Below are 21,293 nucleotides of genomic sequence, written 5' to 3'. Positions count from 1 at the left end.
TCCCATCTCCTCCCCCTCCCCTCCCGCTCCCCCTCCTCTGCAGCCCCTAATGGAAGACAGAAAGCAAGTGACAGAAACAGTTTGTCAGCGGCTCCAGGTGTCAGGGGCCTAATTGGCTGAGCTGAGGGGAGGGGGTGCAGGAGGGCCAGAAGGGTAGGGAGAGGGCCTCCTTGCCTCACCAGGCCCAGGTTGGGAGAGGAGGAGGAGGATGGGGAGGCCTGGGCTCTTGGCCCCCTGGCGTGGAGGGGGTGGGGCTCCCCCTCCGTAATTGCTGGAGACATGAATGCAGATTGGCTGTGGCAGGGAGTGAGTGTTGGCAGGCAGGCCTTGTTGGTACCCGGGCAGACAAGCTGGCACAAATCACAATGCGTTAAGGGCTCGTGGCCATGATAGCTCAGGCCCTGCTTGTCCTCTTTCAGGAGCAAAGTCCTTTAAGTGGAATGAAGGAAAGAGTAAGCTTCAGTTTCCTCTTCTATAATACAGCCCCCAGTTATCATAAGGCTCAAAAAAAAAAAAAAAAAAAAAAAAAAAGATCATAGCCTTCCATGATTAAGCACCTAATATGTGCCAAGTACCTACTATGCGCAGGCAGCACCGCCATTCACTCCTTGCCACAGCTGTCAGAAGGATGAGTATTTTTATCTTCCTGAAATTCAAATGCACTTTATCATCCCTAACGCCTTTCTATGGCTGAGGTAGCAGCCAGGTAGCATCACTGCCAGATAGCAATGATGATGGAGCAGTATGCCAACTTTTTGCTGACATCTTCTGATAAGATCAAGTAAGGGCCAGCCTCAAACTGTCTTAGATCCAGCGAAATATGGGTACTGGCTGTTCCGTATTAGAGATCAGAAAACTGAGGCCCTGGGAAGCTAAATAAATTTGCCCAAGTGTGCGAATTATTTACTAAGAGGTGGGGCTAGGATGTGAACTTGAGAGACGTAACTCCGAAGTTAATGCTCTTTTTAGTATCTACCTATAGGCCTCACTGCGGGGCCAGCTCAGCACCTGTCCCACCCCCACGTGCGGCACCATCCTCCCCTGCAGGCTGGCTAAGATACTGGACTGGCTCCGTAGAAAAGCCTCTTTGTTGGGTGGGTATAGTTGTCAATTGCAGTAATGCACCCGCCCCCCCAAGTTAGAGCTGCCTGATTTTCTTGTGGGGTGACAGGAAACAGTTAAGAGGGTTCCAGCTGCCATACCTGACCTTTGTGCCATGGCCGTCTTGAGGCTGTGTGTATTCTCACCTCTGACCATGACCTTCCATCGTCTTCAGGAGCTGCCCTCTGCCAGCCTCAACCACTGGCCCCTGCCCAGCTCTCTCAGAGGAAGGCAGGGCAGGGAGGCCTTGAGCCAGCCTAGGCCGGGTGGAGCAGGGCCCGGCCAGCCCTCTCCCAGGCCAAATTCAATTTCAAACCTTAATGAGTTTGCAGAGGAGCCGGGTGAGCTCGCTAACACCACTCCTTGCCGGCTGGGTGGTTCCCGCCCTGGCCACCTTGCGCGCGCAGCAGCCGGAGCAGGGACAGCCCTGGGCTCCAACGAGAGTGGCGGGGGCACTGAGCGAGTGAAAAATGTCAGAGCAAATTGCTCTTGACAGCGTTAATATCTGCACCTCATAGCAATAATTACATGTAAATAAATAGCAAAATGACACTCAGCTGGAGGCAGCTTGGGGAGGACAGACGCTGCTAAGGACCAGCTGGGGACCCAAATGCTCTGCTCCATCCTTTTCTTTCCATCTTAGATTCTCTGCTTCCCCCCTCTCACCCTCAGCCAGATTCTTGCTGCAGCCCAGAGCAGGGGCCTCAAGATCATGGCCACTCATTAAAAACATAAGGGGGAAATAAACATTTGGATCCCCTGGAGGGAACAGTTGGACCAAGCGTCTGCCCAGACTCTTTCTCTCCTTTCTCAGAACCTCAGCATCTCATTCCCCCTAGGGGCCTCTGTGGAGACATGCCTCTGAAATCCACATCTCTGCCCTGACCTCTTGGCCTTGACCTCCATACATCCACCCCGATGCAGGTCCTCCTCCTGTGCTCCCTGTCTCTGTCTATGATTTCATGACCCGCGTGGTCACTCACACTCAAGACGTCCAGTCATCTTGGACTCCTCCCTCACTGCCAACATCCATGACGTTGCAATACCACGTGCCATGCACACTCACAAGCTAAACATGGTGCAACTTCCTGGAGGGTCAACTTGACCTGATGTTAATTTATTTCATTATTATGGCCAACAAATACGGCTCCACTCTGGCAAAGAATGCAAAATGAGCATGCGTTTTAAAGATAATCCATGGAAGTCTGTGTGATACCCCCCCTGCAGGGCCTCAGGGGAAAGGAACACACTCAACTACTACTTTGGAGAGAGGTTTGAGGAGCCCTGTGTGCAACCAGAATTGCCTCTTGTGCCTTGTTCGGGGGCCTATTAATTTGTTGGCTTGTTTTGTACTTTTGTCGGCAAAAGCAAGGACCATGCCATGGCTGGTGTGGCTCAGTGGATTGAGCGCTGGCCTGCAAACCAAATGGTCACTGGTTCGATTCCCCGTCAGGGCACATGCCTGGGTTTTGGGCCAGGTCCCCAGTTGGGGGCACGCGAGAGGCAACCACACAGTGATGTTTCTCTCTCTCTCTCCCTTCCCCTCTCCCTTCCTCTCTCTCTAAAAATAAATAAATAAAATTTAAGGGGAAAAAAAAAAAAAAAAGCAAGGACCATCATGCCTACCCATGTCTGGACTCACAGGACTTAGCAAAAGGCTTTTGGAGGTGTTTGATGGAGGAAGAAGGGGAACAAAAAGGAAGTAAAAAACTAGGAGGAAGGGAGGGAAGGAGGGAAAGGTGGAGGGAGGTGGGAGATGGGGAAGAGGAAGCTGCTGCCCAGGGAGGCGACATTCTCCAAACGCGCCCAGGAAGCTGGATTGAATGCAGGGTTCCATTCTCCCCTCCCCAGAGGGACCCAGGGACCATCCTCCTGAAACCCAGCCTCCCCTCAACTCTTTGCCTGCACTGTAGAGAGTTTCTACAAACAAGGGGTCCCCCCGCCCCTGCCAGGGAAGAGCACAGAGGGCCCTCCAGCTACCTCGAGCCCTGCCTGCCTCACCTGCACAGGGCCGGGAGCCCAGGCTCATTCTTTTCTAAACAAATATCTTCTCCGGAGCAGCCCCCGAGTCCCACACCGTCTTGTTTAGCACACTGACTAATCCACTTATCGAGGATAAAGCGCCTGTGAATCCCCATTTGATAAAGGCAGCCACAAAATTAACAAAAACGTGCCCACGGCTCCGACGTACCAAACAAACAACAGGCTGGGGGCTGCGCAGAGAGACACTGTCTCTTTTCAGTCCCAGGGCGCAGGAGAGATGCGGGAGGAGATAGTAGCTTCCTAGTGGGTGCTGGGAGGGGGGCAGGGAAGGCACTGCCTGGGGTACACGGGAAGGGGCTGCCCAGGCAAGTGGGGAAAGGGAGCCGAATGGAGTCCCCACCCCAACCTACACTGCATGCTCCCTAATGCCAGCCTGGGTCCCCAGCTCCCATTACAGCTCAACTCCATGACCCGGCTGCTGTACCCACTCGTGATCCTACTCGGAGTTCGTCGGTGCTTACTCCACGCCCAGCAGCATCTCCAGTATTTCATGGGTTAACCCGTTTATTCCTCCAACAACCCTCTGAAATAGGTACAACTGTCCTCCACGTACCACAGTGGAGGAAACTGAGGCCCAGAGAGTTCAAGAGCACACAGCTGACAACTGCTGTTTCCCACTGGAGGGTTAGATCATCTACATTTTATAATCTACTATTTAACTTAGATAAGAACTCTCCAGTTCAACCACGACCAATGCAACATTCAACCTGCATCTCCAACCATGGTCCCCAACTCTGACAGCAGTCCCCCAACCCACCTGGCTCTGCCCCCCAAGTACCTATGGTCTGCACCCCTGCCACACGGCACTAGGCCTTCAAGTTGCTGAAGCCCGTGCGCCCCGTATATGATCTGACGACTGCCAAGTTCACCTCACAGAGTCACTGGCAGAGACGAGTCATCCCGCGTCCACCATTACTGACTCTGTTCTCAGGGCTGCGGGGGGCCTCTCAGCAGGCCCCCAGCAACCTCCCAGCTTTGCCCCAAGGAGCTCCGGGCGCTTTGCTGACATGGCCTGCTGACCACGGCAGCAGCATCATTAATTACCACCGTCACACAGATGGGGACTGAAAACAGAGCCTTGAACGAACACGCAGTCAACTGGCTCCTCTGAGGGTGGCTTTGAGGAGGGATCTCTTCTCTGCTTCCGGTGGCTGGGAAAGGTCGAGAAAGAGGGAGGGGCCAGAAGGGCATTCTGCAAGGCTTGGTCCTGGTGCTGTCTATACACCCACCCGCTCTGGTTTGGGGAGGAGGGGCTGGTCCTAGGCCTAGTGGGTGGGAACATTAATCACAGGGGAGCACCTGTCAGGGTGGCATCTGGAACTAAAGGGAAACACTTGGCAAAAGGGCAGGACTTCTCACCCTGGGCTCCCGGGGTTCTGGGACCAACCACCGCCATACCAGGAGGCCAGGGCTGGGAGCAGGGCATCTGGGGTTCAGGCCCGGGCAGCCCCCTTTGCTTGGGAAAAGGTCCCTGCCACGCACACCTGAACTGAGGGTGGGAGAGAGACAGAGAATGAGGGGACCGGGCTGCTGCTGTTCCTGTTGACGGGGGAACCCAAGGTGAACTTCCTTCCCTCCCAGAGGCACTGGCTAGGAGGGGGCAGGGCTGTCCCTGTCCCTGTGTGCACCCCTCTCTCTGTGTTGCTCTGTCTCTTGTTCTTTTTCTCTGTTTCTCTCTCTTCCTGTTTCTGTCTCTCTTAGCCTCTGGGCGTCTCTCTCTCTGTGTGCTTCCCTCCTGCACCCTCTCCCCTCTGTCTCCGCTGCTCCTCCACCCCTGCCTTCCCTGACTGCTCTGAGTGCCTGCCTGGACCCACCTCCCTTCTCTCCACCAGCATCTCACACCCTGATTCTCTCTCTGGGTCTGTCTGTCTATCTGTCCACTTCCAGACCCCTCTGCTCACCGCCCCTCTGCACCTGCAGCAGGAGGTGCCTCCTGAATCAGCCCGGAAGCTCACACACCAGGAGTGAGCCTGCCTGCTGGGGTGCCAGGCTCGCACCCTAGTCAGCTGGCTGTGAGCACAGACCAGGACTATAGGGCTAGAGGAACCCTCAGCCTGCCTCCTTGGCCCCTCTTCTTCCTCTGGACCCCTGGGGGCTTTCAGCTTCTCTCCCAGGCCTCTTTCTTCCTCCTTCCTCTGCTGTCCTGGGTGGTCAGTCCACTCTCCCACTACAGGGAGCTTGCAGGGCATCTGAGAGCTGGGGAGCTGGGGAGCTGGGGAGGGCATGATGAGGTCATTTCAGCTCAGGCTTCTCAAACTTTCCTGTGCACATGGGTTCCCCAGGAACTTGTTAAAGTGCAGACCTGACCTGGAGGAGCAAGAGTTTGGTCTAGTCCCTGCTTGCTCTGGCGGCTCAGCATGGAGGAGAGAATTCACTCCCGCCTGGCGCAGGCCTGACAATGTCCCTTGCTGCTGACCTTGAGTCGGCAAAATGGGCATGATGATTCCAGGCCCCCAGGGTTTTGTGAGGATCAAACAGCTATAAATAAATACCTGCTTGACTTGCCAGGTTCTGAACAAATGAGGGGTGCCATTGCTAATATATGGATGGTCACATTTGCCAAAACAGCGACCTTGCTACTTTAGGGACCAAAGCAGGACAGGCCCCTGGTTGGGACAGCGGCTTTTCCCCAGAGACCTGGAGAGGAAGAATGGAGGTGACTGGGATTGGAGTCAGCGAGGAGCTTAGGGTGTCTGGGGCAGGGGAGGGCATCATCTATAGGTGGGGGAGGCAGGGTGGTCCCTTGGGGGGGCTCAGGAGATTCTGCCCTGAGCATCATGCTGCTGTTCCAGCCTGGACCCATTCCTTTTGTGTAAGACACTTACTAGGACCCTCACAGAACCTTAATCCTCAGATACTCTCTGCTGGTCCCCAATAGACCAACAGGGTGGAGGGACAGGAGGTGGGCAGGGGTGGGTCTCCATCACACATCCTACCCACGTCTCTTCATCTCCTGTCTGGTACTCGATGCTGGAGAAGATTTCCCAGGGCTTTGTGCCAAGGCGGGGCTTGTCCACACCACTCGGAGCAGAATGGCAGAGGTGACAAGGCAGTCCACTGACCCTCTGCAATGACCGGGCCATCGCCACGCCCCCCGTGCCCTCCACGCCCCCCGTGCCCTCAGAAAAGCCCTGCTACCCCCTGAGTCTCCCTAGGCAGTGGAAAGCGGGCAGATTATTGCAGATGTCTCTGTTTTGAAAAGGAGGCTGTGGGTCAACTCTTTTTCAGGTGCCTTCCAACTTGAAGATGCTGCAGAGGGGCTCTCAGTGGTGTTCACAAGGTGAAAGCCCCCCAGTCCAACGCTTCAGAGGTGCCTCAGACCTGCGGCCTTGGATGGTGCCTCCTTTAACATCCAGTTTCCCCCAGGCCCACAAGAGACCTACTGTGTCAGTCCATCTGGGTTGAGCCTGGAAATTTAGATCTTTAACAGGTTCTCCAACAGTCTTGACAAAAGCAGATTGTGTCTGCACACCCACCCCCACAGAGGGCAGGCTCACTGCTTTTTACAAGGCTGCACTCTTCCCCCTTTCCTTTTTTTAAAAAAGGTTTATTTTATTCTCATTCAAGACGGGGAAGAGAGAAACGTAGATCAGTTGCCTCCTGCATAGGCCCCAACTGAGGATCGAACCTGCAACCTAGGCATGTTCCCTGACTGGGAATCAAACTGGGGACCTTCCGGTTACTCGACGATGCTCCAACCAACTGAGACACACTGGCTAGGGCCCCCTTTTCACTGTCCATCCCCGCCAGTTCTGCCGTGAAAAGCCCTTCCTCATCCTGAGCTGAATCTGCCTCCCCATGTCTACCCCCTGCCATCACCCCAAACACACTGGCTCTCTCTGCCCCTGAAGACAAACAGCCCCAAGAAGATTGAGAGCGGGATGGTGAAGGCTCCCTTTTGACCTCACTCTCCATGATCTGATCACCTAACCCCCAAGGAAGGTGGTTAGAAAGCAAAGGTGGACCTCCAGGTGGTCCGTCCCACGTAGCCAGGCCAAGGGATTAAAATTCAGAGGCAAAACAGGGAAGGCTTCTGGAAGGAAATGACCAGGAGCTGAGACCAGAGAGAGGAATAGGGTGTGGCTAGTGAAGAGAGGGGAGAGAATGTCCCAGCAAGTGCAGGGTAGGAGGACTGATGAACGGGCTGGGGGTGGGGAGGAAGGCGGTACTGGAAACACTGCCCAGGAAGTAAGTGCCCACCTGCCTCTTTCACTGGCTCAGCCTCGCCAGCCCTGTCGCCTAGCCACAGCTCACCTGGGACAGACGGCAAAGGCAGGACCCGCGACCACAGGCCCGGCAACAGGCACAGCCCAAGCTGGCGCTGGGCATCGGGGGCTCAGCGTTCTGGGGGCGGCCGGCCGGCTCGCGCGGCTCCCCATCTCAGGCCAGGCAGCAGGAATTAAGCAGGCCGCTGAGCCCGAGCTCCAGCGCGTCCTTATCTCGGGGAGGCAGTTGTTGGGAATCACTTTGACTGAGTGGTTTTGTCTCCCCGCATTTTCCACTGTCAGGCGGCCTCGGGCCATGGATCAAAGGCGCGGCGGCAGCAGCAGCAGTGGCAGTGGCACGGTGGCGGCGCAGGGAGGGGCGGCTGATCCAGCCAGATCCCCCCCTTCCACCTCCTCATCGCCCCCACCCCTGCCCGGACCCAGGTCGGCCGGCTCCCGGAACCTGCACCCAGCCAGGCCTGCAGGCCCAGCGTGAGCGAGCTGGACAAGCTGGAGAGAAGGGAGGGGAGGCACTGGGAAAGGAGGAATGGGAGAGGGGGTCGAGAAGGGGGACAGGGGAGGGAGGGGCTGAAGATGGAGAAAGAAGGTGTTTGCAAGAGAAATCCGGAAGTGAGAGAAGGGGTGGAGGAGGATGGGAGAGATTAGGGCAAAGAGTGGGGAGGGGCTGGGTCTGAGAAGTTCGAAGGAAGGAGGGAGGAAAAGAGGGTCTGAAGGAAGGCAAGGGGGGAGGGGCAGAGGGGATCTTGTCTGCAGAGGTGTAAGGAGGGGATGGCGCAAATGGGGCGAAGGGGAACAGAGGCTGAAGGGAGAGGAGAGGCAGGGATGGCAGAAGCAGGTACTGGAGGGAGAGAACAGGGCAAGGAGGGAAAGAGGCAGCAGAGGCAGTGTGCAGAAAAGAATCAGAGGTTACCTTCTCAGCAGTGGGGCCCAAGGGAAAGTTCTGGGATGAGGGACAGGCCATGGAGGCGAGACTGGCTGGAAGGGAAGGCAAGTGGGCTGGCAGGCCTGGCTGGGGTTAGAGGCTGCCCTTCCTCCAAAGAAAGGGCTGGCCCTTGTCACTCAGAAGGAAACAGAGGCGTGGGGTTGGGTGACTTGCTGAGCCTGCACAGGAGTTAGAGTTGGCACTCAGGCCTGACCTTCCGAGGGTCCCAGTGATGCCTTGGGGGACAATGGCCCACATCTCTGAGGCTCCTGGAAGCCCCAGCTGCCCCAAGCAGAATTCTTAGGGAAGCAGAAAACACCTGTCCCCTGAAGCGTTCACAGCTGGGGAGAGGGCCAGGTGTGAGAGCTGGGAGAGAAGGGGAGGCCCCGTGGCTGAGGTTGGGGTGGGGCAGATACCTGGATGGGGAGAAGCAGTGACACTCAAAGGTGCTGGGGGAGCATTAACTCACTGGCTGGCCCTGGGAGCTACCCACATTGCGCCAGACACCAACAAACGTGCGCTGCATGTATCAGCTCAGATTAGCTCTATGAAACAGGAACTGTTATTAGCCCCACTTTGCAGAGGGGGAAACTGAGGCCGAGCAGAGCCTGTTTGAAGTCATACAAGTAGGAAGTGACAGCGCTGGGGACTGGGCACAGGCCCAGAGATTCCAGAGCCTGCATCTGACGCCCCTGCTCTCCCGCCTCTTAGGGCACTAGGAATAAATAGTTGAGATCGAAGAGTCACGTTCTAGGCCTCAAAGAAGTCACCAGTAAGTGAAAAACAGACCATTTTTTGCTGTGGTTTCTGGAGCCAAGCAGGGGGGTTCAAGTCTAGGCTCAGCTACTTGTTAGCAGCTTATCTTAGGCAAATTATTTCAACTGCTTGGTGCCCCTGTCCCCCCATTTGTAAGACAGAAGTCATTGAGACCCTCCCCTTCCAAAACAGGTGTAATACAGATTAAATACCATAGCATCTGGCCTGTGTTAAGTGCTCAAAAAAATAACCTGAACCATTATTACTATTATTTGCACAAGTATTTTTAATATACAGATAAAGTGTGAGAAATGAACAATGAAAGCACAGCTAACCCTCCCATGACTGGCTGAGGGAAGGCTTCCTGGAAGGGGCCAAGCCTGAACAGATACTAAGTAGAAGTGGGAGTGAGATGCTGACGGGGCACTGGAGAAGGAGTCCTGTGCAGAGCAAGTAGCAGGTGCAAAGTCTTGGAGGCAAGTAGAGCATGGCCCTCGGGGACCCTCCAAATCACCCCTGTCTTTCCTGCCGGGGGTCTCACCCGCCCAGCCTCCCGGGTCCGGTTGCCGGCCATCCTGGCGGCCTCCCTCCCGCTAAGGACCCCAGGGACAGGCCTGAGCAGCTCTGAATCTGCCTGCCGTATTAATTGCTAATCTCCCTCATTTTCTTCCCCTCTATCTGCGGGGACTGTCTCGTTCAGAGCCCCCATGCTAATCAAGAAGGAGGACAAATCCTCAATTTGCATTCTTTCCCACCCAACCAGGCAGCTCTGGACAGCTAAATGGGAAGCAGGCAGACCCAGGTTGTGGCCCCAGGGGGGTTAGGGAAGGAGGTGCAGGACAGGAGGGCCAGCCCTGCCCGCAGATCTAGAGGCTGTGACTCACACGCTCATACAAAGAAGCCACAAAATCAAACTCTGAGTAAGAAGGTTCCTTACTGGCAGTTCATCCATCTTTTTAATTGCACAGATGGGGAAACTGAGGCTCAGAGAGCTCATGTAACTTGCTCGTGGTCACAGAGCAAGTCAGCAGAGGACCCAGGATCCAAATCCTGGTCTGTAGGATCATTCCACTGAGTCCATGATGTATCTGAATTAGACACTGTTTTTGTATTTACCATATGATTTGCTACTGTCTGGTCTGCACCAACCTCCTATCCCTGAGCCAATCCTACCTCCCCTTTGAGACTCCGCTTCCAGGAAGCCTTCTGTGGCCACGCCTTCCTTTCTCCAAACTCCTCTGCTCTGCCTATCCTGTCTGACCAAAAATCCCACTAAAATGTCAACAACTGATTCTCTCATTGCTTGACCAGGTGGGGCATGGAGTACTATCTCCCCCCAGACAGACTTGGTAAGAGCAGAGACAGCCGTGTGTATTTCCTTTTTGAGCCTCCCTATAGGCTGTGCTTGATAAATGAATTTGAAGGGAATCATGTAATGACATTCAAGTGCAAACTAAATGATCAGCTGCCTCTAAAAGCTCTTGGGAACAGAACACAGCTACTCGTTACCAGGCCTGCAGCACTCCTGGGGGTTGTCAACGGTGCTTGGAGACCTACTCAGTGCCAGGCACTGAGTTCTGTGTGTTACCAAATAAATCATCTTGCACCTGCTATCACTGCCTCACCTATGGTCTTCCTGAAGACCACGGTCCCTGATGTCGAGGGGTACGCGGAAGCATCCCCTGCTTGTTTAGGCCAGGAAGTAGCAGGTAAGCTCCTGCCCACACCTTCCGAAGGTGCGGAGTCTAGCCTGCTGCAGATGCCTCAGCGATGGGCCCAGCAGAGGCCCACATTGGCCCTCGAAGGCAGCCCTCAGCTCCATCTCTTGCCCACCCTCAGGGAGGCGGGCTCAAGACGCCATCATCCCAGAATCCTGCCCGGTCCTCTAAGAAAGGAGAAAAGGCCAGGATTGTCCTCCTGCTGCTCCTTCAATGGTAAAAGACTCCAAAGTCACTCTGAAGCCAGACAATACACCAGCCCCCCCCCCCCCCCAATTTCTAGCAGAACCTGTGCATGAGCATGATTCTCACCTCCCTCCAGCTCACCAGCAGTCTGGAAAGTTCCTGATCCCGGTCTCGCCTCTCTCCCCCACCCCCTTGTTCCCCTGCACCCCTGCACCCAGGAAAAGAGGGTGAGAGGGGCAGAGACAGAAACCCGGGTCTGTTTTCACCGGAGAGGAGGTTCTGTCCCGGTCTCTCCCTGTGGGCTGGAGCCAGGCCTCTGATTGACATGAGCAGGTGGTTTTGTTTGGCGAGGAGCCGCCAGGGGGGAAATAGCTCAGCTTTTCCCACTGAGGTAGGTTAACCATGGACAAAGGCAGAGCGGGATGTGAGAGCAGGATCTTGGCAGGATCTTGGCCAGACCTGTCCCGCCAGGGGCTGGAAGGGCTCGAGGATGCCCAGGGCCCCTTGGCCAATTCCAAGCCCTGTGGCTGGCTTGGCCAAGGTCAAGGGGAAGGGGCACTCGGAGGTAGGGGACGCCTGAGGAACTGAGTGGACAGTCTCCACAGCCCTCCATTGATGCCCTGACCAGAGCTGTGACAAGGGGCTGGCAGATATGGCTACGGGCAGGGGCGTCTCTGGGTGCTGGGCTGTTGTCACTGGCTACGATGGAAGCCAGTTTGGCTTCAGGCCCAAGAAAATCTGGCAACAGACTCCTGGCCCTTTCCACAAGCTGACCTCTGACCCCACACCATCACGGTTGGTCATGGTGAGAAATGGTGAGAAATGGGTGGGTGAGTGGATCGAGTGACTCAGTTAGCTCTTCCCCAACCCTGGGAAAAACCACTCAGAGCCAGCGTCCTCCCAATGGGAGGTAGTCAGTCCTTCCGTCCCAGCTGATCCTTGCCCAGAGCCCTGGGGGTGGGGTGGGGGGTAGCCTTTTCTGTGCTTTCTGCAGAGTAGGGTGCTATCTGCACCCCAGCGTCCTCTCTTCCCAAGACTGGGGGAAGCAGAACACCCCACGCTGTTCTGGATTGGAAGCCAACTCAGTTATTTTTCAACCAAATGGAGTGAGGGAGAGAGGAAAGGGACAGGGGACGAGATGGAAGAGACAGGCTGGGAGTAAAGCAGGGCTGGGAGACAGGGCATAAATGGGGGGGGGTGAATGCATATTTATTAAGCACCCACTATGTGGCAGGCACTTTACTCAAATTCTCCTTTCGTCTTCGTGGTACCCTCGAGAGGTAGGGATTATTATTACTCCCATCTTCAGAGGAGGAAAATGAAGCCCAGAGAGGTTAACCAAGCTGCCTCAGGGCCAAACAGCATTTTATGAAGTGGCAGAACCAGAACTTCAACCCAGAGCTGCTCATCAGCAAAGGCCATGCTGTTCCTCTTGCCCAGGGGCCTGAGGGAGAGGCCTCTCGGCCAAGGGAAAGCCTAGGAGAGACCTGGAGAAGGCAAAGGGAAGGAAGGAGGAAGCAGAAGAGCCACAGGGAAGGGAGAAGGAAGAGCTGGCGGGTCCCGGAGGAGCGCTGGGCTAGGGTTAAAGCCCCATGTTCCTACAACCCACTAAGCCGGAGAAATGAATTCTGATCCCTCCAAAACCCAACCTTGGAAAATGTGCGAGAGAAGGGTCCCCTTTCAGGGGAGCAAGAAATCCTCCATACCTCCTCCCAGTGCCCTGGTAATGCCAGGATGTCCCCAATCTGCTTTGAGGAACGGAGAGATTAAGAATAATAAAAAAATTGCAATAAAATGTGTGTGAAGGAGGGGGTAATTGTGGACAAACGCAGCATTCAAATTCATTTTTCAGCTCTTTTACACACCATTTCAATCTTATTTTCTGCTTGTTAATGAGATCTTGTTGCCTGGGCTAGGCAAAACCTTCCAATATCAGGACGTAATTGCACATAATTTTCTCTCCTACCAGTGATTTGCATCAGTTTTTTAAAAATTCTGGGCTATTTAACACCCTACACTCCCCCTCCCAGTCTCCCTGCCTACAAATCTCCCACTCCCTCCTCCTTCCTCATCCCTGGTCCAGCAAGACTCATTTTAAATGCTTATTATAAACGCAGCGTCACCAATAAAGGGGGGAAACACAAAGAGGAAGTGAGAGGAGAAAGACAAAGGAGTTTCCCATGCCCACCGCGTGAGGGGCGCTCCGTTCCCTAAAGTGAGTGGACTTGAACTTACATCCTGCTGTGGGTCAATGAAAGGTTCAGTGGTATGGGTTGGGCAGGTCTGCCTTAGAATATGTCTCTGCCACTCACCTGCTGTGTGGCCTTTAGCAAGTTAATTAACCTCTCTGAGCCTGCTTCCCCAAGTGTAGGGTTTCTATGGGGCTTGGATGACTTCATAGAGGCAAAGTGCTTACACCGGAACTGGGCACCCCATAGGTGTGCAGCTGATGGAGTGTCTTTCCTTGCTGGACTGCCTCCCCTGGAAGCCTTGAATGATGCCAGGAGGGCAGAGGTAGGCATCTGCTGTTGAGAGGCATTCAGCAGAGCCCATTCATCAAGAAATAAAAATAAAGCCTTGAGCTTTATTTCTACTGGTCTCAGGAAGAAGGGGAGCTCTGACCTGGCTGTGCCCCTGTGGCCGCAAACCTCAGCTTTCCCACATGGACCACAAGACCAGCCTCCCCGGGCAGGTATGGCAGAATAGTATTGTGGGCTCTGCAGCTGGGCCATTAGAATCCTAGCTCTGCCACTTTCCAGAATCACCCACCCCGGAGCCTGTCACATGGCAGGGTCCTGGATGCACAGATGGATGGATGGATGACCCTGGACAAGTGAGTTTCCTGTCTGGGAAAGGAAGGTCACAAGACCTGCCAAGATTCAGTGAGTGAAAGCCAGGTACAGTGTTTAGCCTCAGCCATGGCTGACCCACTGTAAGTGTTCGTTCCACGCTGGCTGCCAGTGTAACTGTGACAAGCGCAGGAAGGAAAGGACAAAGAGGCTTGGTCTGCTGCGGCTGAGGCCAGGGGACAAACTGCACATTTAGAGACTATTTTTCATTAGTTCACTGTGGGGGAAATTTTAAATATGTAAATCCCTTTTACACCTTCCTTCACGTTAAGCTTTGGCGAGGAGCAGAGGGGACCACCAATGTGGGGAATTACGAAGAGCAAAATGAGTGGTGGCAAGACCGAAACGACCCCTTACCAAGAGGCAGTGGCTGGAGCCGGCTGGGGCCCTGAGTGGCAGACCCGCTCGGCCACTCACTGATAGTGGGGTGGTGTGATTTGAGGCAAATTTCTCCCCTTCTCTGGGCCTCAGTTTCCATTTCTCCTTCTGGTACAGTCGGCATCTACAACAGTGTGTGGGGATCAGGAGGCCCCAGCTGCCTTCTGGGCACAGGTCCTGAAGAAGCCCCCGGCCCAGGGCACCCTGTCTCTGGTCCCCAGCCCAGATGACCCTCACACCGGATTCTCTGGAAGCTTGGATGGGCAAGCGCTGCACCTACGAACAACTTCCGGGCGCCTGCCTCCTCCCATCACAGCGGGGACTCTCCAGGAGAGGGCTCCAATTCCACCATCACACCAAGGCATCGAAGGACATGACCTCCTCAGGACAGGAGCTGGGTCCCTCCTCTGAGGCCAGGAGCTCTTCTGGCAGGAGCTGTGTCTGCCCCATCAGAACTGGGGAATCCCTAAGGACAGGCCAACATGCCCCCTTTATCTCTCTGCCCACTACCCCTAAAAGCACACCCTGCTTGAGATTCCTAGATGCTGACCGGGGTGAGGTGATGAGCCTGCAGATATCAGATTATTCAAAGCCATTCAGGTTATAAAGGGCTCCTTTGGTCCTAAGCTGACCTAAATTGTTTTCCAAGTAACTGACCCTCAGGCTGGTGTGAAGGGGACAGAGTGGGCTGGGGGTGGTCTTTGGGTCCCAGCCTCCAAAGAGCCAGCAGAGAGAGAGGTCTCATGGGCAGAAGTTGTCTTCCTGTCCAGAGGGACCCAATGCACGTGTGCGCTGAGTGCTGACAGCCTGATCCTACATGGCTGGCCTCTGCGGTGGGCGAGGGCGGGGCTGGGAGGGAAACCAGCCTCGTGGCTACCCCAGCCTCTAGGAAGGCTTTACCTGTTTGAGTCAGCTCTGCCCATTAGCCCCTAACCTGCGGTCCTGGCCTCAGTTTTCTTATCCATGATGCGGGCTGAAGGAGCTTTCCCCTCCATCAAGCTGAAGGTACCAGCCTCCCGAGATGGTTTCTTCTTGCTGCCAGCCCACCTCCAAAACAGACAGCAAGTGTGGGCATTTCTGAGGCAGGAGTGTGAGTGGTTATGAGCTCAGGCTTAGAGACGAGGGCTGAATCCTGGTTCTGTCCCTTCAATAGATTAGAATGTCAGGTCTGAGTCACAGGGGCTCAGACAGCTCAGCTGTCCTGTCAACATCTGCAGAAAACAGCGTGTGACGTGCTGTTTTATGATGTTTATGGCCTGTCTGCCCTATTCTGCTGCCAACTCCACATGGCCAGGGGGTCTTCATCCCTTATGTTCACTGGCCAATGCCTAGAACAGGGCCTGGCACGTAGTGGGCACCCCATAACTATTTGTTATCTTGTGTCAGGGCTCAGGCACAGAGCTGAGATACATAAATGGCTTCTTGGTGAAATTCTGCTGGGCGGTCTCTCTGTGGAGTCCCTGAGGCTCACAGCCCCCACTGTCCAGGCTGGGTCTGAGACAAAGATGGGGTCAACCCCTGAGAGGGGACACACTTTCCCCAGGCAGCAGCAAGCCAGCCAGTGTGACAAGCAGGTGCTCAGCAGAGCCCCCGACTCCATCCCTCAATGTTATCCCTTTGGGCCAAGGCTACTGTAATTCTGGGTGAGGGGACATGAGCCAGCCCACAGCCCAGGCAGAAACCCCGCCCCACGTGGGGCCATCCTCTCCCTCTTGACCAGGCGCACACCCTGTGCTGAGGAGACAGGACATGGAAAGTGGATCAGTCTTGTTGGGGAACCCCCACCGCTCCCCAGACCACAGAGATGTGTTGAAGATGTCCTGCGGGCCTGCTGAGACGGAGGAGGGAGCGTGCCGGGTGTCAGGGCTCAGCAATGCTGGGAACTTCTGCACAAGCACCAAATGCCCCCCTGACTGCCCCCTTCCTTCAGGAAGTGTTCGCAGCTTAACCCTGGAGGGTCAAGCACACAGAAGCACACATGGCCGGGCCCTGCGTCCGCCCTGCACGCAGCCCCCTCTCTCCCCTCTGCAGCTGTTCACCTCCTGGTCCCCTCTGCCCCTGTCAGACCTTCCATCTGTCTTCACACCTTTGGTGGGAACCTCTGGGTAAGTGTCCGAAGGCTGCCCAATCCATCATGGCCTCGCAGCCTCTTCTCCCTGAGCAGTGGGGAGGAAGCCACAGAGGTCTAGGCCGGATCTGGCTGCTCACATCAGTGGGTCAGTTTCTCTTCCCCTTCTCTCCCATGTTGAGGTTCATTTCTGGGCCCAAACTGTGCATGGAACATCCTCATTCTTGAATCCCCTGCTCAATAACCCTACAGAAGCCAGGGACCCCTGGTCTGCTGTCTCTCCTCTGCCCTGAGACAGAAGTGCTGCTCTGGGGATAAACCTCAGCCCACGCGATAGCTGTGGGCCAGGAAGAGCAGTGGTCAGGGAGCCAGGTGTCCTGAACTCAGCCCTGGCCCAGACAACGTGTCCCGGGCCCCCCATCAGTAAAGTGAGGTGGCTGGCCACATAATTTCAATGTCCCTCTTCTGATTTCCAAGCGATGCTTCTCCCTCTTGTTCGGTACCATGAGGCCAGGTCAGGACCACATTCACAGGTGCGGACCCCTCAGGTCTCTGCCGCATCCCTACCCAGCCAGCTCTAGGATCCTGTTGTGTCTGCCTCCTGATTCTGGAAGATTAGCTCAGCCTCTTAGTCTCTGGCATGAATGAGATGGAGGTCCCGGTCTTAAATCCCAAAGAGGCTCCACTGGATTTCACTGGGAAAACATTCTGGTCTGCAGGCTGCATCGCCCGCTGCAACGTGGGTCCTGGTGCGTCACCACTAGGAACTCAAGCACTCAGCTGCGCATGTTTGCCAGGCACCCAACTCTGCATGGACCTGGGCTAAGGGCTTTACATGGATCATCTCACTCAGTCTTCAGTGACCGTATGAAGTGGGGGCTACATCATCCCCACTTCATGGATGAGAAAACCAAGGCGCAGAAAGGAGAAGGGAACTTACAACTGAATGATGGAACTAAAATGCAATTAGCCCTCAACTACACACATTAATAGAGGCAAACAGGAACGAACCAAAAACACGTAGAAAATTAACATTCTTGGAAATGTTTCAGGCCAGGGAGGAGATAGCAATTTCTTTTTCCCATCAAAGCCGGATAGTAAATATTTTAGGCTTTGTATTCTATCTGGTCTCTTTTGAAACTACTCAGCTCTGCCATTTAGCACAAAAGCAGCCATAAATACATAAATGGATGAACATGACTGTGTGCTAATAAAACTTTATTTACAAAAATAGGCAGCTGGATGGACACAGCCAGGGTGGGGAGGTGGGGGTTGTAACTGATTTCCCATTTGGCTCCCTTTTATTTCAGGTGTCAGGTTTCTATACTAATTATATTGTCTTGGTAATGGTGGGGGTGGGATGGAAATGAGAACTGATGTTTCCTTGGCCTCTATTTTGTGCCAGGCTCTGTGCTAGGTGCTTTGACCATTTAGTACATGAGTGCGAAGAACACCTTTCTTAGCAGGTCAGTGACACTCTGTTTAATCACTCTCTTGTTTAACAGGGGATAAACTGAGGCTCAAGGTTGCTACCTTTCCTAACACCTGAGCAGTGGAGCTGGAATTTAAACCCCCTCCAAGCTGTTCAGGTAAGCTTGTATCACGTGTATTCTCACCACAGATGATTCAAAAGATGGGAGACAGGGTAAAACCTGCTGTTGCTACAAAAGTGAACTCACCACTTTCTCAGATTCACTAGAACTTCCAGTATCACCAAATCCTGTTCCTCAAACCCACTGCTAACCACCATCAACCTCAGCATTATTTCCCCCATTTCATTTAAAGTAGGTCCCAGGACTTCTAATAGCACCACCAGGCAATGACTGGCCGGCCTAACCAGCAACCAATCACACGTAAGTAAACAGAGTTCCAAGACCCAGTAGGAATAGAGTTTTCCCTGGAGAACCCAGCCACAATTCTCTCCCCCCATAGGACATGGCCCTGCCTTTCATTCATGGTCCTGGTGAAAGGCAGGAGATGGAACACCGGATAGAATCCAGAGAGGACTCCTGGTTCTAGAACAAAGCCCCAACCACCTGGGTCAGCATCCCACAGGAAATGCAAAGTCTCCTCGAAGGCACGCTCTGACAATGCCTGACTTTCACAGACTGAACAGCCACGAGGTGGGTAGTGGGCCAGCTTCCTAAGCTCTGGGTGACTCCCCGGCCAGGAGCAAGTCTACAATACATTTGCTTGTTGGCAAGAAGTATGAAAACTTGCTTACGAAAACATTTTCTCTGCATCCACCACCAAGCCACCCAGGTCTGCAGTTTGAGAAGATAAACCCAAGGTCAAGCAAGGATCACAAAACATTGACAAGCGAAGGTATCTGAACTCTCTCAAGGTACCCAACAGTGACTTTTCCCCCAAGGAGAGCCAACCTGGGTCACCTAGAGCCCTTGAGGCCTGGGCTGGTGGGCATCTGGTGATGGGACCTTGGGCCGAGGGGCAAGGCCACCTACCTGAGGGGACAGGCCGTTGCTGACGGGGTTCATGTGGTTGGAGGGCGCCGCTGGGTTCATGAAGCTGTCAGAGTAGCTGGAGAAGCTGTGGCGGGCTCCGTAGGCAGAGCTGGTGTCTGCCGCTGCCGCGGCCGCAGCCAGCCCGCCCTGGTGCATGGTGGACGGCGGGAGGGGCTGGGGCCGGTGCACGGTGCTGCCCCCATCTGTGGAGAGACCCAGGAGAGGCCTGAGCGAGTGGCTCACCACGGAGTGTAGGCCTTCCAGGGCAGGGAAAGAACCTTCTGTTTGGAGAGCAACCTATCAGCCCCCTTCTCTCAGTCCCCATCCAGTGGAGGGAAGGGACAATCTCTTGATACTTGTAACGGGACAAGCGGGCTTCTGGCCAGGGCACTAGGGACCGGCCAAGTCTGGACCGATAGCCAACTAACATCCCAGACTATCTCTAGGCAACTGGGCACCTGCCTTGCTATTCAGTGCTTGGCACACACTGGGTATTTAGTGAAGTAACTGGACTGAAAGTCAGACCTTGTTGGGGACCCTTAATCTATCCAGGTCTGTCCCAATAGCAGTTTGTGAGCCTCGACCCCTTGCCAGGTGCTTTTACAAATACTAAGGGTATGAGGCAAGACTATGGTTCCCATTTTACAGATGAAGAAATTGAGGCTCAGTGAGGCTGGGGCACTTGTGCGCAGTAACTTGGCTAATGAATGGTGTGGCCAAAGGTTTGAACTGCTGTCTCTCTTCCTAGCTGCTCGGCTGCTATTCCGCTCTGTTAGGGCCCCTCTGTACAGCCTTCCAGCGGGCAGGACCATCACCCTCAGCAAAGGTTTAATTTCTCATCAAGAGTCCCAGAAAAAGTCCCCTGCTTCTCTCTTCAGCCTCCAGAGCTCCAGCCTGTCTGCCAGCCCTTGTAGGCGAGGCCACCAAGGCTTCATGAGGCAGATGTCAGGCAGTGGAATTCCTGATGTGGACTGCGGCTGGGGCGGGGGGCGGGCAGAGGAACGGGAGGGCACAACTGGAGACAGGACCCAAGGCGGGAGGAAAGGAACCCTTCTCCTCCTCCAAGGCCTGCCATCTCTTCTGCATTTGAACAAGACTCTGGAAATACGTGTGTTTACAGTTTGAGAAGCTCCATTCTAAACATGGACATGGAAGTGACCTTGTTAATCCTCACCTGGATGCTCTGTGGCCTGTTGGCAGAGCCGAGAAGTTCAAGGGCATGACCTTACCTTTTCTGTCTTTATATAGTCTGTCCAAATGAAAGCAGACGAAGGGTCATAAATATACAACCCTTATTATTCCTTCTTTGTTAAGGAATAATAAGGTGGGCCAAGGGGAAAGGGACAAGAGGGCGCAGCCAAGATGCCAGGACGGGGCTCGGGCACTCACCTTGGGAAATGGTGGTGGTGGGGTAGGTGGAGTCCGGCAGCTGGTAGGGGGGCAGCGTGGGCATGCCGGTGGGAGGGAAGCCCCCGGGCAGAAGGTGGTTGAACGCTGCCAGCTGGTTGGCTCCTGCCTGCTTACGCCAACGGGCACGGCGGTTACTGAACCAGACCTGGGGGCGGGGCAGGAGTAGAGAAAGGAGCCCTCAGCCTGGCTCCTGGTAGAGAGCTGAGACTCAGCCAGAACCAGTCCCCCCAGCCGCCACCCTCGGTCCAGGCAGCATCCTGCCCCACAGGAGGACACCCTCTCCTTCACGCTGCTGGGGACGGTCTGCAGAGCTTTCATAGGCCGGGTCCCTTTCTATCCTCCCGACCTCCCGGTGAGAAGCTTATCATCCTTATCCCCATTTCACAGGCAGGCAAACCGACACCCAGAGAGAGTGGGAGACTTGCCCACGTGACAGGCTGTGTGACTCTGGGTACAGTGCTCTTTCCATGGCAGCTGCTCCTGCCCCGAGGGATGTCAAAAGGGGATTGTTCTTGTTCCCACATAAGCTCAGCTCAACTCCTGCCTCCTCCAGGAAGCCCCTAAGGAGGAAGCCACACGTCTAGAACTCACCTGAATGTGACCTGCCTGCCAGACTCAGATGTGAAAATCAGTTTTTGGTCTGGAGCCTGAGGCCCTACTTTGCTTACACAGCGCAGGCGCCCTTGACTGGGGAAACCCACCGCACGCAGACACAGGGGCTTGGGGAACATCAGTGGAAAACCAACCTCACATCTCTGCCACTCCCTGTCATTCGAGCCCTGTGCTGGTGCTGCACGTGTCTGTCTGCAGAAGAACTGCGAGACACATCCTCCTTTTCCCATTTTACAGAAGGGAAAACCAAGGCTCACAGAAGTCAAATAACTTGCTAAGACCACACCGATGATAGTCTTTAAGGGATCCGAGGTTCAAGGTTAATTAAATCAGCCTGACTTTCCAGAGCCCACTTGTCTGAATTTGCAACAAGGTCCACGCGGGGCCAGAGGAAGGAGCACTAGTGCGTGAAACGGGAGCTGCTTCCAGTGGGCACCTCTCCACCTTTAAGCTTTGCACATGCTATTCCCTCTAACTGGAACACTCTTCCTGCAGCCTTTCTTCAGGAGGCCACAAGCGTGCTTCCTCACACAGTTATCCCATTTTCTGTTTTCTTGGGGCG

The 21,293-nt window shown here is 54.7% G+C and overlaps 1 protein-coding gene across 3 annotated transcripts in view; it reads right to left on the bottom strand.

Moving 5' to 3' along the window:
* The window catches only part of PAX7 (paired box 7), a 95,206-nt gene that overhangs the window by 14,904 nt on the left and 59,009 nt on the right, over nucleotides 1–21,293 (bottom strand). For all 3 annotated transcript variants that reach the window (XM_090271466.1, XM_090271468.1, XM_090271467.1), the window contains 2 exons: nucleotides 20,099–20,264; nucleotides 18,710–18,912 (listed from right to left, as the gene is read on the bottom strand). In XM_090271466.1, coding sequence (XP_090127592.1) covers nucleotides 18,710–18,912; nucleotides 20,099–20,264 — 369 coding nt within the window. The remainder of the gene's footprint in view (nucleotides 1–18,709; nucleotides 18,913–20,098; nucleotides 20,265–21,293) is intronic.

Source organism: Furipterus horrens, unplaced genomic scaffold (assembly GCF_987537825.1).
Source record: "Furipterus horrens unplaced genomic scaffold, mFurHor1.1.pri manual_scaffold_3, whole genome shotgun sequence".
Classification (NCBI taxonomy): Eukaryota; Metazoa; Chordata; class Mammalia; order Chiroptera; family Furipteridae; genus Furipterus; species Furipterus horrens.
Note: the sequence above shows the minus strand (reverse complement) of the source record. Positions and strands in the feature narration are given on the sequence as shown.